We start from the raw sequence: 19,300 nt of genomic DNA on the forward strand, positions 1-19,300 counted from the left end.
GTTCTGGGGATGCAGAGCAGAACCACAACCAGAAGATCTGAGAGGTCTGGAAGGTTTAATGATCACAAATCTGTCTGGGTTGAATGGTTTGTTTTCTTGTTTTTCCCATTTTTGAGGGTGACTAAGAGGAATGGCGTCCCTGTCATGTGAGAGGATAAATGACCAAGAAAACAAACAAACCAAATAAAAAACAACACCAAATCTTACGGAGTATTTTGGTCTAGTTTCTACTGCAAGTACCTTGAAATCAGATAAAACTAACTTACAAGTAACATCTCAGCAGGATATAGAAGCTTGTTTAAGTCAACAGTTCCTTAATATTAATTTTAAAAAGCACTATTTCCAATGGCAGATGATTTCACTTATAGCAAGACATTTCTCCTATGTTAAGTGAAATAATCTGCCAGTGGAACTAATACTTATATTTTTAGTCAGTATTGAGGAATTATCGATTCAGAACAACCTATATCTTAGCGAAAAGTTACTTATAAGTTAGTTTTGTCTTATTTCAAATGTACTAAGTATTTGCACTATAAATTATATACAAAAGCACTTGGTCAGATTTGGTGTTTTTGCAGTGTGCCAGTGAGTTACACTGAAAAAAAACATTTGTAATGTCGAGTGCAATGTTGTTCACTTGACATTATGTGACAAAGTTTCAAAATTGCCATATATGCAATACATTTTCCGGTTATTCATATTCACCTACATATAAAAATAAAAAAATAATTTTGAGCTGTTATGGGAAACGATGCAAAAAATATACATATATAAATATATAAAAAGGAAGTTAAAGAATAAAATATGCAAGCGCTATTTTTGAAATCTACACATGCATATTTTTATTGTTTCTCTGAGGGTTTGGGGTCTTCGATAGGATCAAGCTGTTGCCTGTCGCCACAGTTTGAAGACCCAGATTCCTTTCTCACTCGGCCGCATGGTTTGATCTCTCCTTGGAATGCAACCCAATAAAAAAGAACCACGAACGAAAATATGGCGAACACGCATGCTGGTTCTGGACACAACCATCCACTGAGGACTTGTCAACACTACGTCCAAGGTGGACAAAAGAGCTGAGTCCCTTCCTCCCAGCAGCTGTTCAACTTTGTGACCATCACATCTCCCAACAGTCTCAAGGAATCTTTACAACTTTACTCCTATTTGCAGTTTTTCTCATTTCAAATAACATTTGTGCGCATTGTCAATAGGCTGTTGGTTTTTACACACTTATGCATGCATGCACAACTTGTGCTTTCTTTCTCTAAATTACCTTCTTCCTTGAAATACCAATATGCCGTTTTTAATAACTGTAGAGTATTACTTTGTGTTATTACTGATGGTCACATTGCACTTTTTTTTTACAAGCTATTACTTATGTATTTATTTATTAGCATGTGTGAATTTGATTTCTGTCTGGGCTCAATAAGGCGTTTTTGAATTTGAATTGAATTCTGTGAATTTGGTTGCATGGGTCACCGCTTGAGTCTGTTTGAGCCACTCGTGTGACGTCATCCCTCAGGGACAAACAAAACCGCGTGGAAATGAGCTGAAGGGACGTGGTGCCTGCATTCAAACAGGTTTTCAGAGAAAACCTGCAGGGAATTTCAAAAGCTGTAATCCTGACACCCAGTTTTTGCTTTGTGTGTAACCTCCTCATGCTGTGTCAGAGACATATGTGAATCCCTCGACTACTATGAGTTTATGTGAATGCTGGTATCAAGCTTACTTAAGCATCTAATGTGAATTCACTATCAGGAAAGGTGGGAAAGTATTGTTAGAACTGAGAGAAGTCACTGATTATGGTTCTGATGTCCGTAGACTGAGGACTTGTGTGAAAGCTAATGAGAATAAACAGAGCACCTTCATCTTTTTTCATCTTCAGGAAAGGGAAATGAAAGTGGCAATGAACTGACATAAAGATGACTTAACAGTTCTGGCCCTGATTTTAAGAAGAGCGTGTTCCAAAAGTCCCACCACAGACTTTCTTAATTCAAGCAAGATGAAAGTCTGAAAGGCATTTCAAGTTTATAATCCCTTCAGGGGGGGCCTGTTAACCCCCCCAAACCCTCCCCACACGCACGCACGCACACACACACACACACCCACACACACACACGCACGCACGCACGCACACACACACGCACACACACACACACACACACACCCACACACACACACGCACACACACACACACACACACATAATTGTCCCTTTCATCAAAATGAAAAGCGTGAAGAGAGAAGGTAAATGTTTCCCTAAAAAGTCCTTTTGAAGTCGCAAATGTCTGGACGTGACGGCCACAAATATTCAAAAAATGAAATGGAGATGTCCAAAAATATCAGCCAAGTGGGACAAAAACGTACCTCCCGGCGGAGAGGTACGGCCAGGAAAGCTACGGGTTAATTTGGGACTCGGAGCAAAGCCTGGTGCCAATTAGGAGCAGTGAGCGCCACATGTGGGCTCGACGCAAAGAGGAGCCAGAAGCCGCGCGCGACGGAGGCAAACCGAACCAGTGCAGTGAAAGTGGAGTTATGTCGATGTTTGCGCAGAGAGATCTGTCTTCTTGTCCCCTGTCCTCACCGTGATGACCAAACGGGACCCGTCAGTCTGAGAAGTCGGACGCGTGAAAACGCTGGCCACCGTCCCCACGTGGGCCCCTTGCACATTTCTCCCCGTGGAACGACCGCAACATGAAGACTGCATGTGTGGCTTTTGTGCTCCTTTCCCTTTCTGCCCTCTGCTCGGGGAGCGGGGCCGAGGTGTGCCGGGGGACGCGCTGCTTCCCTGGTCTGGACTGGAGCGGCAGACCGTGCGTCGGAGCGCAGTGCCAGGGGCGCGCGGAGGCGCCCGCTCCCCGGAGGCAGCCGCACCACGCCGCGCAGTCTAGGACGGGGCAGGTTTACCCCGGCCACCAGCAAGACGGTCAGTCACGCCATCACCACCAAGCTCAAAGCAGCCCGATATTCTCCTACAGCGGCGTCCAGAGTCAACACGGAGGCTTTGGAAGCGACGGCGCCAGGAGGACGAACCCCAGGACCATCACGGCCGAGGTGTTTCATCCCGGATGCTCCGGCGGGTCTTGTCCGACCACCGTTTCTCATCGTGGGACCAGTGATGACAAGGGGGAGTGCAAAGGGATTGGCTGCAGGTTGCCCCACCGGGTGAGCCAAAAGCAGCAGCAGCAGCAGCAGCAATGCGTCGGGAGCGGCTGCAGGACGCACGCTGGAGACGACGGGAGGCAAGACTCTTCTCCTGTTCAAACGACGGACAGGGCTGCACAGTTCCTCGGCGAGCTCCCGGATTTTGGCTTGGATCGTGGAGCTTGGATACAGCTGGCATGTGACATGAAGCCAGGTGAGCGTCAGAGGACACCTTACGGTGTCCTCTGGGACTTTAGTGATGGAAGGCTGTGTGGAGCGGGGGACAGGGCGAGTAAGACTTAAATATTACATTTAAATTCAATTCAAACCCTGTGGTTTGCATAATAGTACAAATATAAGCGTTTATATCCTCACCTTCCTAAAACAATGGCCTAATCACATGTGAGAGGAAGCCCTGAACGTTGTCACATGAAAAGTTTCTGTCTTCCCCAAAGGGTCCAACGAGGTTCCATCAGAGGACGCTCTTGTCCTGCAGCTGCAGCTGTCAAAGGGCCAGGAGAGGTTCGTGGAGGCCCTCAGGGGCCAACAGAGCGAGGTCAAGGAACTGCAGAGACTCCTCAGTGAACAGCAGGGGGCGCTCGTTAACCAGCAGAGGGAAATACTGGAGCAACAGAGGAGGATGTATGAACAGATGGAGCAAGTGAGTCTGCAGGGGCTGATGGGGAATGACTAATGTTTGGTTACTGGCGATAAGAAGAGGAGATCTAAAATAAATAAATAAATAAACAATCTGAAAAAGAACGATTGATTCTGTTCACATTTTGACACAAACTGGAATGTATTTTATTGCCGTTTCATATGAGACAAACAACGATACTGAGTTCATTTGCATTCAGCTCACAGGGATCAATTCTGTGTTGCTCCAGCGCTCAATGCACTTACACATGCTAACCCTTTGGTGTTTGTCTCCAGCAAACATTCTTCTTTACAAATGAGCTCAAGCTCAGAGAGGCTGGATAGAAAACATCTGTGAACATTCATCCCGAGTCTCTTTACAAACATCTCATTTTGAAACCCTGATCCTCAGGGGTCAGTTTCCTGCCGCTTTTAGGTTTTCACTCTTCAGTTTTCCTAAAACAAACAAGAAGGTCATTAGCAGAACCCAGTATAAGTTGATGCTCAGCTGATGATATAATTCAACAACGTGGTTCTGGATCTGGGATGTATCTGAAAGTTGCGGAGCTCCAGTACTTATTCATTGTCATTTTGGTGATTATGGCTTAGAGACGAGAAGGACCCCTCAGTGTCTCACAAATTCAGAATAATATTTTAAACAGAAATGTGAGGCTTCTGAAAAGTTTGTTCACCCAGAACTCGGTTGGGGATCCTCCTGCCTGAATCAAACAAAGCAGTGTGGGTTGGAAGTGACTGGTCAGGTTGCTTTGACAGAAAACTCCAGATCGTCCGCACCGTTGGGTCTGGTCTTCCTGGTCTTCCTCTCGACAGAACCCCACTGCTTCTCTTTAGGTTTCAGGATGGGTCAGTTTGCTGGACAGTCACAGTAACACCATGGCCACTTAACCAAATTTTGGTACATTTAGTAGAGTGGGCGGGTGATAAATCCTGCTGGAAAATTAAACCACAAAGCGTTAAGTGTGCTAAACGTTCAGAATAGACAGCTGCATTACAGAGGACTTCGGTGGACCAACACCAGCAGATGACATGGCGACCTTAAATCATCCCTGACTGTGGAAGTTTCACGCTCAACTTCGAGCAACGTGGACTCTGTGTCTCTCCACTCTGCCTCCAGACTCTGGACTTCGTAATAAAACACAAAAGACGAAGGCAGCAGTCCAGATCTGGTTTATGAGAGGCCTGACATGAGAAATGTAACATTTGTGGCCCATGTGTAGGATTTGTTTGTCTCCTGATGCGCTGAGTCCAGCCTCAGTCTTTCTGAAGTTTCTCTAAATTCTTGAGTGGACGTCGTTTTCGTCTTTGTGTTCAAAGTGTAACGTCTGTTTGATGATCGCACTGAAAGGAAGAGATTTATGTGTGCAGGTAAAAGCCCAGTACAGCATTTTGATGGACACCATCAAGCAGACGTCCTTCCAGAACCTTCAGGAGGAGCTGGACGGTCACATGGAAACCCTGAGTGGGCAAATCAGACCCCATCGAACACAGCAAGCCATGTCACTGCATAAAATGGACATGGAGGCCAGTGTGATGGAGGTGAGCTCATGTTATTCTAGACATTGAGGTATCTAGATCAGCCTCAAACTTAAAACAAAAAAAAAGCGGGGAAGGTTCCTGAAATGTCACACCAGATTAATGCTACTAGTTCAGGGATTCTCACTTCACTGTGTTTAATGTGATCAGGTGAGACAACCCCGGCTGGCCTGTGGGAGCTGCGGTCCAGAGGAGTACTGCGGCTACAGCAGCGGACAGCCTGGCTGTGAAAAGTGCACTGTTTGCCCTCCTGGCTTCTTCCTCGTCGCCCAATGTTCTGTCCACGCTGACAGGATCTGCCAGGTTTGCAATATTATGCTTTCGACAAACGGCTTTCTTAACTCGGCCGAGTCGTGCCAGTTTGGACTGTTTTTTTTTTTTTTTTTGAATTAAATAACTTTGTCAAAAACCCAAATTTAGGAATTGCAGCGTTTCCATTCAATAAGATTGTAAAATTAAAGTCACACATGAATAAGCTTGTTCATGTGATCCTCCTTTTCTCCTTTGTTTTTCTCCATCGGTAGTAACATCGCGCAGGTCGCGTGACTCGTGAGATGCAGAAAAGCGTTTGTGTTGGAGATTTGCGAAATACACACCCATTTCAATTCTGCCGAAAAGTCGTCCAGAAAAACCTTCTCTCAAAAAATTTGAGTTTTTTTCAAAGTTCACCTATCTCCATTTAGCAAATTTATTTTCCAGTTCGAATTTACATAATTGTATGATCAATGGAAACACAGCTATTGTCAGCCATAATGCGCTAACAAAATATAAAATAACGGTTGAACTGCATTTCTTCTGTAAAGTCTTGATTCATTATCTGCTGGCTGCAACCAGCGGCTCTAAGATGTTTGTTGTTATTACAGGACCGAGATGAATGTCTTGAAATTTCAGACTTGTGCAGAGACAAACAGAAGTGTATTAACACTCCAGGTACGATGAATCATGCTTTCATTTATCGACAATGCAGCACTTTCTCTCCTTTTCCCTTTTCTGAATGATGGATTTCTATTTCCACTTGTCCAATTTGCTTTCTGTCGTATCACCAGGTGGATTCAAGTGCCACGGCATGACAGTCCATGACGCCAACTCTGGAATGTGTGGCCACGGCTACTACTACAACTCTGAGATGGATGAATGTCAGGCCTGCAGCGAGTGCGATGGCGAACCGGTTGTTTCCCCTTGCACTGTAGTCACAGACGCCGTCTGCTCCGGCTCTGTTACCGATGTTCCCGCTTTGTCACTCTCCTGGTCCGGAGACATGAGTCTGAAGGGTCCCAAAGGCCAGATCCTGGTGCACGCCTTCCCCAGCGCGCAGCTTCACATCCAGGGAAGAGACGACATGAGTCTGGTCTCAGCTGAGGACGGGCAGCTGGTCCTGAGGCAGCACGGTTTGGTCTGGCTCGACGGAGTTCTGTCGCTTGGTCACGGCTGCCGTAGCTTTGTCCAGGTCTGCCTTCGCGTAAACCACACAGACGGGTCCGACGGCCGGGACCTGAGCGGCATACGGGTGGAGCACCAGGAACGAAGGTCTCTTCAAGGCGTCAGCATCAGTGGGGTTGCTGAAGTCGCCCCGGGTCACCAAATGTCCCTGTTTCTTCGGAGCGCCAGTCATCACTGCAACCAAAGCAACGAAGGTCTGCAGCTTTACGACACCTCTGCAGCCATGCTCTCCCTCCTCTGGCTCTCTCACGACACCGGGGCTGTCGCCATGACAGCACAGGCCGTGGTTTCTGCACATTACCACACAAATTACCGCCCGGCTTTCCGCATCTCCTCCACCTCTGACCCCTACGTAGTGGGGCTGAGCCACGACAGTCGAGGGATCCGTTTCGCAGAGAACGGAACTGTGCGTTTTGTGTTCCAGCAGGCATTGTACTCCATGGGCCAGGCTTGTGTGAGTGACGGCTTTCAGCTCGTGGCATATCTTAACAAAAATGGAACCTCCACTGAGATGTTTCGGGTCTTCAAACCAGGGGTTCACTACCGAGACACATCTATATCTCTGTCGGGAGCCGCCACAGTCAGTCCCGGAGATGCCATCGGCTTTGAGATCCTCTCTCCTGCTCAGTGCAACGTGCGCTTCTTTGGCGATGAGTCCGGCATCAGTCTTGTCAGTCTATTTTGGGTCCCTGCTGCCATCTCATCCTCTTTGACTGCTTCTGTAGCCAACACCGGCCTTCCATCTGGAGCAATACGGAACAAGCCTCTGTTCTTCCACCAGACCAGCCCCCAGGTGCCGCAAATGGGGCTGTTGGCGAAAGGATCTCCAAATCAGAGGAAGGACTTCGTCTTCAGGGAGAGCGGCACAGTCAGTGTGGCGTTGGACCTCAAACTCATTCACTCCTGCAACTTGGTCAAGGTGACTCTGCTGAGGCGAAGTGACTCTGAAGGGGGCCGTGAAGCAGAGGGTCTGCGGCCCGTACCCATAGCCCAGCAGGTGGCGGGTCAGATGCTTGAGGGGTGCCAGTGGGCCAGCTTGAGTCTACGGGCATCCTTTCAGGTTTACAATGGCACCGCTGTCTTCTTCATCCTAGACTGTGTGCGTGGACGAGTCAATCAAATCAGTCACCAAGCAGGGAGTGGGGTGTCAGCGGTTTGGGTGGCAGCATGATAACAAACAGCCTGAAAGGCCAAAACCTTCCCATATTGATTCCTCCTATTTCAGTTTAACAATAAGGCCACATACATTCATAATCTCACTAAAACACCTAACATTTGCACCGATACCTCTAAGTCAAACGACAAAGTTGCTACACCACAAAAACAGAAAATATTTGAATTGAGACAAAACAAGCTCCTATATCTTGCTGAAAAGTTTCTTGTAAGTTGGTTTTTGTCTTATTTCAAATGTACCAAGATATTCGCACTAGAAACTAGGCAAACAAACCTTGGTAAAACTTTGTGTTTTACCAAATGGGCATTGTGTTGAATGCCCATTTGGCCCAGTCAACACAATAGTCTCCTTGAAATATTAGATGTTTCATTTGTCGCGGTTTTGGTGTGAATGCCGTCTTTTGCTCTGGGAGGTTTTATACTAGCAATGCCTTAATCCACATCCAATCGGGATGTTTCATTATTTTCCTATATTGTAATCATAATCTAGTACTCTAAGAACAAAAAAAAAAATGATATGACTCAAATAAATACATCTATTAGCAGGAGGTCATCTAGAGTTGTTTAGTGAAGTGGAATTGGCTTCATTTTTATCTCCCACCATTTATTGCATAAAGCATCCGGCCTGGAGAGAATCTAAGGATGCAAAGGGAGAACAGGTAAGCTTCATCGAAAGAGACTTGAACTCAAACCCAGGATGTCGCTGTCGATCACAGGCATGAACCTCCTCCTGGCTCTGATTGGTCGATTTTGACTGGAGCGCTGCGTTTCTTCAGACTGGAGGAACTTGAGCTCCTCACAGCTCGTCTGTCTTTGACGCAACAGGTTATACTGTCGCATCGAAAATAATTATTTTAACAAATATGTTTTTAAAAAAAAAATATATATATATATATATATATATATATATATATATATATATATATATATATATATATATATATATATATATATATTTTGACCTTCCTAAAATAATGGACTGAGACTTTTTTTTTTTTTTGCCAAAAATTTTTTTTTTTCTTTTCTTCTTTTGCTTAAATCACCTATTGTCAAAAAATGACTGGCTGTCATTTTGTGAATGTGAAAATACTTTTGAGTTACAGAAACCAGCTTCAAAGTAAACTTCCTGCGACTTCATCTGTTCGTATCGATTTCATTTTACACGCATCTGTGGCAGTTTTAAAGCTGGTCTGTCGACTTTAGAGCTGCCAACCAACAAACAAAGCGGCCCGCAGCCTCGCAATTATTAATCCAGCAACGTCCAGGTCTTTAAACTGGACGCTGCTCACGCTGAAGTATGCGGTGGACCATAAATCATTGAAACGGAGCGTCTGTGCTTCATCAGCGGCGAGCGCCGTACTGTGCAGCCCCCAGCACGAGGTCAGGCTTCATTGTCCCGCTGAAGTTCAAAAGACACAGCGAAAGCCAGCTGTTTCCTCCAGACCGTTTCATTCTGCCGCTGTGCAGCAGTAGCCGCCTTCAGACGCTCCCAGAGGTTTTGTCATCTGGAAAATATCTTGTAAATATTGCCTACTGACGGCAAAACAAAGAAGTAACATTTCTCCTAATTTCTTTCCCCCTATGAGCTGCTTGATGATGTAATCAGCTATAATTTACTTTTTTTTTTTTAATCTGTCAAAATGAACTACAGGATATTTAATAAAACAGAATGGATCTTTTATATCATGGAAAACCAGTGGTTTATTTGTACATAGTTATTGTTCACTTATTCCCACCAGACAGTCTTTCAAGCTTCAGCTTTCTGTTCTAAACTGTCTTCAGTTTGCATGTTTTGAGTTGTTTTTGTATATTTAAGTCATTCAGAGATCCTACTCTGTTATGCCAAAGGGCCTTCAGATGACTCCAGTTGTTTAACTGGTTTCTCTTCATTTTTAAGGGCATGTGTTTCACATCAGATGCCAGTCTTGTTGCCGCGAGTGCACTGTACCAAGCATGCAGAGTTTGGCTTAAATATGAATAGAAAGAAAGACTGAGGCCATGTAAAAAAATAAAAATAAAAAAAAAGCAGCCTATTTAAGACTGACAATGACGTGTACATTTGAGGTTTCTCTGTTAACGCAATAAAAATATTTATCAGATTTGCTGTGGAGCCTGATTATGGAGCCGCATGATTTCTAAAGCAGGGTATAAATGTAAGGCAGACAGCATTTCAGAGGCCGAGGTGTTGGTTCGTGCAACTGTCCTATTACTGAAGAACTGGGAGCTACTTTACCATGAGCTGTGCTATAAAACAGCAGATGTTGCAAACGCAGTGCTTTGTAGCTTGGCTACTTCAGTTGACATTCCCTCACAGATTTCCATGATGCAGATTTCAAACCATGGACTTTATAAAGCGGGAAAAAAATGTCAAAACAAACCAAATCCCAATATGAAATTTAATTTAAATCCCCTTTGTTAAATCTTAAACTAAACATGTTTTTTTTTTTTTTTTTACTAGTTACTGCCAGATCTTTAGATTTAAGAAGTAATATGCAGTAGGCTATGACATCCATGACCCGGATCCAAACAAACTCAAGAACAGATTGAAAACAAAGACGCTGACATGAATCTGCTGTTCCTGGGGCTTTAGGACTCTGGTGAACCACAGGGAGAGTCATTATCTACAGATGGAGAAAACGTGGAACAGCAGGGAACCTTGGTATTAGAGCTGAAAATTTTAAAACAAAAATGCATCAGAACCTCAACCAGGAGTTCACCAATCTACTACAAGCAGCTTGTAACAGGTTCAGATCAATTCTTACTACTCAACAGTAAAGAGACAGTGGCAAAAATTAGAACTCCACAAGAGTTTTCACGGGAAAACTTCTGCTGACCAAAGAGGGCACAAGGACCCGCCCCATATTTGCTCCTAAAAATAACAATAAAACAAAAAGATGTTGATGATTTTCAATACTTTTGAATGCTTTGTAAGTGGATCCAATCCGTTTGGAATGTGTGTGGGCTTTTATAGCCAGTGGAAAAATTTAAAATACAAATTACACTAAGTAGCAATAACATGAAAGCAAAGCCTACCCGCATGATCCACGCCGGAAAGACAGAGACTCGCAGACTTCACTTCTAGTCTTTGGGCAAAAGTTTTGAGGACATGTCACTGTTTGAAAGAGCGCTAGCTAAATTTTACCCAGCTTCATGCCGCAGACATTTACAGACATAATTGGGTCTGGATACACGTGCCCACCTCCAGATACTCTAACAGATGTGGGCTATGTAAAGGACGTTTGACCATTTTTAATTATTCCACTAACGTGTTAATAGTAAAGGGGCAAAATAAAAAAAAAAGTCAAATAACTATATTGCTTTTTTCATTTACATTTACACAAAAGAAAATCTCAAGGTAAGCACAGATGCAAAAGCTCCTGCTGTCAATCGATTAAGGAATTTAATCAGATTAATCACCAATGCTACAATTAATCACAATTAATTAGCATGCTTAACTTTGTAAGCTTGAAATGTGAAAATGTTATTGCCCTAATAGTCTTAAGGAGAAATAAAGTCTCAATCTATATATCTCAGTTTTCTTTATAAACATCATCGCTGTGTTTTTTCAAGCGAAACTTCCCGTTGGACAAATCAGTCTGACTCTCCTCACTCATCTTCTCACCTGACACGCCAATGACCGCAGAAGAAGACCGCTGCACCGTGAACCAGGCGGGACCGACGCTTTTGGCTCAGAACAGGTCGTACGATTAATCTGCATCGTGTAACAGCAGCTGCTTTATATGTAAATGTCTGCAAAACCTTGTCAATATGCCACTAATGTCAAAAAACAATTTGCACATGCGGCGTTTCCATTACAAGAGAAACACAATTAAAATCACCTGGGAATAAGTTTGTTCAGCGATGAGTCATCCTCCAACTACTTCCTGTTGTCTTCTTCATGGTTTCTGCCAGCGACAACATGCGGTTGTTGACTATGTGACTGGTGTGATGCGAAAAAAAAACATGTTTCCATGGCAGTTTTGCAAAATAAACCAATTTTGATACGGTCAACGAAAAACATCACAGCACCAAAACTATCGAAAAACAATGGCGGGATTCCATTAAGTGAATTTATTTTTAAAATGTTTAAGTTGCACAATTATGGCAGATGGAAACGAAGCTACAAACGAGGTAAACATTTTGGATTAATGTCATGCGTTGGCACATAAACCTCGAAAGCCCTTTTTTAGACAAAAAGAACAGAAAAGTGTTAATTCCCTTAAACACACACACACACACACACACACACACACACACACACACACACACACACACACACACAACACACACACACACACACACACACACACACACACACACACACAAAGAATCCTACACCAGACTGGTGTCTACACATCCTGAACCTCTCTATTTATCTGCAGCCACATGTGGTGGGGCCAACACGTCTCAGCCAGGCAAATAAATGGCCAGCCAGAGTTGGTGAGGCCACATATGGTGCACAGACTGGAAGCATATGTACAGAAATTACAGAAAACAGGTGCACACTGATCTCTGAAACTGGCGAAATAAACCATGAGAGGTTCGGAGAAGAAAATGTAGAGGCGGAGGGAGAGACGCTGGCTGTTTATGTGACAGCGGCACATCTGGGATCATTTCATACTTTGATTGACTTCCTTTACTGTCCAGTTTTAACCCAGCCAGAGACGTCACACAGGATTTTCTACTCTGGTATGAATCAAAAGGTGATTGGGGTCAAACCTGTGGACAGAAACCTCTGTTCAAAGTTTCCATATTTCAATATGAAAGTTAAACACACGTCACTTAGAAGAGCAACTAACATCATCTCCAAAACAACATTAATCCCCTGTTTCATTTTATGTTATGTGTGGCTGAATATATTTGACTTTACATCATGATTAGTGTGTTTGGGTTTTTCTCCCCTCAACATCACGGAAATGGTTCAACACTGCCCTCTACAGGAAGAACGAAATCAGTTCAGGTGGTTAAAATTTATTAATATCTATTACATACCAATATTGTACAAACACTAACAGACATCAGTTACATTTTGTTACATGTATACAGTTACGTAAGTTATATTGTAATATGTAATATTTCAATTATGCCTCAGTTCGTTCGTACTAACAGAGCTCAGTCTCAGAGGGACTGCTTTAAAACATCAAAAGTTATCAGCGTCGTCTCAATCAACTATGGCTATTTTTGAAGCAGTGATTTTTAAATACTCAATGCAAAAAATAGTTTAAGAGTGTCTAGAAATCTAAGAACTAGGCAACATGTGAACTTTTAAAAACGACTTGGAGCACTTGCACGTCTCGCTAGTCTTTTGAAATATGCGACCAAACTGCCTGCGGCGAATCCCTTAAACAACCGGGCCTTCCATGAAGACGTCCCAATATTTTAAGTTCTAAGAAAAAGCTCAAATGTCTTCGGATCTTAAAGACTCGATATGATAATCGGGCACTTCTGTGTTGCAGCGGAAAGTAGCTTGCATCGCTTCCAATCTTGTGAAGGTCGTCCTTCAGGCAAATGGTGACATGAAGAATTGATGAGAGACGAATGTGTGTTATTCTGTTAGACGCTTAACGATCGCAGCTGAAAGTGGGAAAACAACAGACGACGATGACTTCGCTGCAAGTTTTAAGATGCATGAACGTGATGCCGTTAGTTCCGCAATTCTGTCGTTGAGTAACTGGACAACAAGTTAAGACGATTTTCTGAAAAGTCTCAAAGGTGTTAACAAAACTTGTAAAAAATTACGACATGTCGAAACACTGCACTGGATTTCGTCGAGTTGGGTTTTTTGTTTTTTGGTCCATGCTGTAAAGTGAACTCTCCGAGATGGAGAAAGCCTAGAGTAGAGAGTGAAGAGAGATAGAAAACAGAGCGTGTAGAGGCATCCCGTTTTGTCACAGCGGAATAAGGCCGGGTGAGGAGCGGACGTGAATGTAAGTGTGTGATTCAGTGCAAGATCTCAATGAGCAGACGCTTAAAGTCTCCCCCACACTCCGAGTCCAGGGCGTCTTTCAGGGTGACGTCGTACTTCTCCAGGTACATGTCTTTCACCGTTTCCAGGTCGATCTGAGGGTTGGAAACAAGGACAGTGGTGCATCCATGGCATTTATATTCTGTAATATTTATTTTTCTACTGCTTGATTCATCATCAATGACTCAAAATACATAAATGTGCCATGAAATGAATGGGAAATTCTTCAAGTCGGTGTGAAAAGTTATTGTCTTTTGCTAGAGAGATGGTTAGAGTAGCCAAAAGTTACACTCTGGTTCTACTTTGACTTATTTTTACTCAACTAGAAAGTAGCTGTCCAAGAAATGACTCAAGTAAGAGTAAAAATGGAAACTGAAATCCTGAGTTACCGATCAAAGAATCAAACATTTAATAATTAGAAATTACAAACCCTAAGCATGTATGATTAAAGTTCTGTACAGACAGGCGGTAAACATTTATAGCACTGCACTCTTGCAAGACGTGACGCGTCGTAATAATACCTTTAATTTCCTGTTAAGTCTATAATAACTTCCCAGACTGTCCACACACACACACACACACACACACACACACACACACACACACACACACACACACACACACACACTTTACCTCGGAGCGTCCTACGATGATGCGTATGAGCGTGTCTTCATCGGTGCCAAGTCCCTTCATTGCAGCATTAAGACGGCGAGCAAAATACAGCTGTGGGTTCTTAGCACACCTCACTGTCAATCCAAACACAAACATGAAATCAGCGGGAAACGGTCCAAAATCAAAAAAAGTGATAAAAACTTTCTGCTCACCAAGAGTAACGTAGCAATCCTTGAGGGTTCCCGTCACCTCGGCGTCAATCGTGTCCAAGATGTCTGTCCCCGACAGCTGCGTGCGAACAAGGCAGCATAAACGTGTGTGAAATTAATGAAAAGAAGCAAAGGGATTCATTTTGGAGGAGGTTTGCCACGGTGCGGTACGTACGGACTCGTAGGCCTTAAAGGTGGCCTGAAGCTGCATGTAGTTCCTGTGTGTCAGGATGTAGGTGAAGGTCGACTCGTCCGTACCAAACCTGCCCTCACCTGCCTGTTGTGTACACAAAATGAAAACAATACGCCAACATGTTTGCAGTTGTATTAGATGTCTCTCTCGGACTGTCGTTTGCTCATTAAGCGGTTGAGAAGACAGTTGATATCTCGGCCAGGTGATAGAGAAATGAAGACATTATAGGTTTAGGAGTTCGGTTGTAAGTTCTTTGATGACTAAGGAAGAGGGGATGAGTTTATATCAAAAAAAGGAAAATGATAAAATCTTTTTAAAGTAAGTATTTGCGAACTAGTTTCTAGTGCAAATACTTGAAATAAGACAAAATTACCCTACAAGTAACATTTCAGCAGATTATTGTTTGCAGCCAATTCCTTGATGCTGATTAAAAACCTCCCATTTCCACTGGGAGATTTTTTCCGGTAAGGTAGGGTTAGGGTTCAGGCTAACCCTAACTGCACCAAGACAATTTTCCCCATGTTGTAAGTTAAATAATCTGTCAGCAGGACTCATAATTTTTCATCAGCATTAAGGAATTAAAACAAGCTGCCATTTCTTGCTGAAAACTTACATTCAGATTGTTTTTGTCCCATTTCACGAAAAACCAAAATATTTGAACTTGAAACCAGACCAAAAATACATGGCGACGTTTTGTGGTTTTGTTTTGCAGTGCGGCTTTGATGACCTAAGGTCTCAGATTTTCTGACCATTTCTCCTTGCAAGACACTTAAAGCTTTGCGGGATCAGATGAAGAGCCTCTACTTTTTAAATAACCTAAACCTGCTTCAAGAATCTCCTCAAATTTCTACTTAGGGCGTTCCACGTCGCTCAATACTGTTTGTTCACTTTTATATTATCATCCGAACCTTCCAGAATGTTAGTATTTACTCTGAGATCAAATTACACCGACATCTACCGGGTCGATGACTTCTGGAAGCAGTTGGTGGAACCGGATTGTATTCGGGTGCGTTATGGTAGAGGGGGCCTAAATCTGAATGAATGCCTTTTGCTTTTCTGATTCTGTGTTCGAAAGGAACTTTTGAAACTGTGAGCCATTTCTTTCCACGCCACTAATGTGTTTCTCCTGAGGTGAATGTATCGTAAAGAAAAGCCTGTCCTGGACACCTCAAACAGAGACACGGCGTCCTGTTCGGCCAAATCCTCGTCCACCTCGTAGCCCTCGTCTCTGCTCGCCTGCGAAGGAAGCAAAGAGAGGGAAGAGGATCAGAAAGATGGGTGGAGAGAGAAATAGAGAGAGAGAGTTAGGGGCAACTTAAAGAGAGTGGACGACAAAAACAACACCAGGCGTTTAATGGGGTAGCAGTCATCTGGAGTTCATAAATAGGAAACGGTTGAAGGCCACTGAAGTTCCCCAGAACGGCACTGCTGTAAAACATGAGTCACTCTCTCTGTTTGTCCTTTTTTTCCCTTCTTATTTACCCGGGGGAAGGAAGGAAAAAGAGAGGAAGCCGAGTCCGAGAGGGCATGGGGGCCCAAGCGTGCCAAGCTATGTGACGAATGTGGCAGTGGGCGAGCCGAGGCACCGACAGCGACTCTGAGAAACAATCTGAGGGAGAGAGAACACAAGCAGCGTTCTTCTCCCGTCTGGACTGGACTCTCCTTCCGGACTCAGGCGGCGGGGCCGGAAGGAGCGCTTTCGTTCGATAACCGACACCCCAACAATGGCTGGTTTTTGTACCTGCAGCAGTGAGATCAGCAGGTTCCTGACGTCTCCGCTGGTATCGCCCTCTATGTCCACCTCCAGGTCACGCTCGTTCACTGGAAGGAGACGACAAACACTCAGGAAACCAGACAAACGCACGCTGCCAAAAGACTTGGGCAGAAGTTCGCCTTCCAGCAGAATTTATTTATTCATTCATTTGCTTTGTAACAATTGTCGTAACCCGACGAAATGTGATAAGGTTCTTCCTGGCTGCATTTTTCAGAACGAACAGAAAACAAAATCTGGTGGGTAGATTGAAAACCTACCCTGGACGTACGCCTCCTTGTAGCTCATGATGTCCTGTGGGACAAACCAAGACGAGTGAAAGTCGACACCAACACAGAGTGAAAACACCAAATCTCAGTTCTGTTTTTTTTTGTTCAAAATAGGACAAAAGCTCAAACACAACACACTCCTCCTTTTATTCAACACCACCAACCCAACTCGCTGCCCACCTGGTTCGTAGCCGTGCACAGGATCTCCACCAGGACAGCCTCGTCTGTTCCCGCCCCCTTCATCGCCTTCCTGAGCTCCTTGGCGAAGAACACCTGCGGCGCATCCAACATGGCCACGATGGCATTTTCAAAGCTACCGGTGAGCTCCTTCTTCAGCACCTCCTCCAGCTCCTGACAGACAACACAGCTCAGTTTGGAACAGAGGACACACACACACACACACACACACACACACACACACACACACACACACAGCAGAGACCAGAGGAGGGCGGGGAACTCACGTCATCATACTTTTCAAAGTAGGCCTGTTTGATCGCCAGACGCTGAGCTGCAGAGCGGTTGGCCAGGATCTGGATGATTGCTTCCTCATCTGTGCCTGGAAAACATGAAGCAACACAGAATTTAGAAACTAGAGCATCTCCCACCCAACTAAACACACTTTAGGCTCTTTTGGAATTTCCATGCACAACGTGCTATTTTGTAGCACAAACAAGAGACTATGTTGTCATTTAAAAAAAAAAAAATTGTGAATATCAAACGTGACTTCAGGTTTTTGTCTCTTTAAGAAGCTCCTGCTCTGACGCTCCACCTTCAGGAAGTTGTCACAGCAACCTTCCTATGTTAATCGTTTTTACCAGTGTTTCACTGAGAAGTAGCTCCTATAACGAGCTCAGCAGATGCTCATTTCCACCAGGTGTTTGCTAATTGCTGCCAGCTAGTCTGAAGGAGCTGAGTGAGGAAGGCAGCGCTTGGTTCCGCCATTCGTCCTCTGCGTCCAGGGGAGATGAATGGATGTCTCAAACATGCACGAAAGAGTCAAAGCAACACTGCTTCTTTTTGATGAGGAAACAAAAACACAACATGATATAAAGCAATAAATAAAAAGTTGTTTTTTATAGCACCGCCCCTTCAGGTATGCTCCAGTTTTAAAAGGCTTTTCTAACAATCTTCCTAAAGATTTTTGTTTGTTTGTTTTGGCTTCAGTGCACTCACCTAAACCTTTACATGCTTTTCTAATGTCTTTGATGTCAGCCGTAACGTCAAAGTCCTCAAATGGGACAACGGTGGGCTGAGGGGAGAAGACACACAGATTATTGAAATATTTATTTGCAAAGAAGAACCACAAAATGACTACAATTAAAAGGAGACGCTGCAGAAGATTTGTTCTGGTGTTGCATCCAGGAAGTAGTCTCTCCCGCGAGAGCAGGGTGCTGCTGCCTGTGCTGAGTCATGGGCCAACAGCAGCAGCAGCACCAGCGGCTGCAGCTACAGCTGCAGCAGCAGCAGCAGCCTCTCCCTCTGCTCTCCTCTTCCGTATTGATCTGAAATTCCCTCAGGCAGAGCACACTCCCTATTCACTGCGCCACTTGCGTTTCATGCTGTTTCCACTGAGTCTAGTTGTCTGGAGGAAACGACAAAAGCCCAGTTGTTTTCTTTTTTCTTTTTTGTTGTTGTGAAATTTAGTTTTCTGATTTGTATTTTTATTCGTAAAACTGATCAGAAATCAATTTTCTAAACAAACTATTAAAAAAAATAAAATAAAACTGTTACTCCTCAAAGTAGTCGCGTTAAGTGGATTCTAACTCAGAGGTGCGTGAATTAGCAGAACAAGTTGGGGGGGATAAAAACAAACAAACAAACAAACAAATAAAATATAATTACTACCTGCACGTTGCCCATGTTGTGCGCACGGATCCCTGCTGTGAAGCGGCTCGTTGGGTTTGGGGGAAACTGGCTGCTTTGCGTCCTGATGTGTCGCTGCTGTGAGCCGTGTGATGTGTCACGCGTGGCGTTGAGCTGCAGTCCGGATGGGATGGGATGGGCAGGACCGGACCGGACCGGGCCGGGCCGGATGGGGGCGGTGGAGCCGGCTGGCTCAAGGATGGCGTCACCTCTATGGAGCTACGTTAAAGTCACAACACTCAATATTCTAATGATGCTCTAATGATAGAAGAGAAAATTCCAGTTTTTTTTTCTTCTAGTTCTCGGACATCCGAGTCAATATGGATGAAACATTGGAAAAGCAACCAGATTCCAGCAGCAAGAAGGGGAATTTATGGAGCTGCAGACAGTCAAACTGCTTTATCACCAACTCATGTGAGCTTTTAAGTTGGAATTTCAATACGTCCTACTTCTTGCCTGGTTTGTTATGATG

The 19,300-nt window shown here is 44.1% G+C and overlaps 2 protein-coding genes across 2 annotated transcripts; one reads left to right on the top strand and one right to left on the bottom strand.

Moving 5' to 3' along the window:
- Positions 1 to 2,493: 2,493 nt before the first annotated feature.
- Positions 2,494 to 8,791, top strand: si:ch211-252f13.5 (uncharacterized). Its single transcript, XM_055032520.1, has 6 exons — positions 2,494 to 3,354; positions 3,596 to 3,801; positions 5,163 to 5,333; positions 5,481 to 5,633; positions 6,194 to 6,260; positions 6,377 to 8,791. Exons 1-6 carry the CDS (start codon positions 2,691 to 2,693, stop codon positions 7,939 to 7,941), a joined length of 2,826 nt encoding a protein of 941 aa, XP_054888495.1. The 5' UTR covers positions 2,494 to 2,690; the 3' UTR covers positions 7,942 to 8,791.
- A 4,107-nt stretch (positions 8,792 to 12,898) lies between these two features.
- On the bottom strand, positions 12,899 to 19,001 carry anxa13l (annexin A13, like). The gene is made up of 11 exons (XM_055033731.1): positions 18,811 to 19,001; positions 18,139 to 18,214; positions 17,427 to 17,521; positions 17,143 to 17,313; positions 16,954 to 16,987; positions 16,664 to 16,743; positions 16,090 to 16,158; positions 14,905 to 15,006; positions 14,733 to 14,808; positions 14,542 to 14,654; positions 12,899 to 14,003 (listed from the first exon to the last, which is right to left on the bottom strand). Exons 1-11 carry the CDS (start codon positions 18,823 to 18,825, stop codon positions 13,884 to 13,886), a joined length of 951 nt encoding a protein of 316 aa, XP_054889706.1. The 5' UTR covers positions 18,826 to 19,001; the 3' UTR covers positions 12,899 to 13,883.
- Positions 19,002 to 19,300: the final 299 nt, after the last annotated feature.

Source organism: Poeciliopsis prolifica, unplaced genomic scaffold, assembly GCF_027474105.1.
Source record: "Poeciliopsis prolifica strain line A6 unplaced genomic scaffold, Auburn_PproV2 SCAFFOLD008, whole genome shotgun sequence".
Classification (NCBI taxonomy): domain Eukaryota; kingdom Metazoa; phylum Chordata; class Actinopteri; order Cyprinodontiformes; family Poeciliidae; genus Poeciliopsis; species Poeciliopsis prolifica.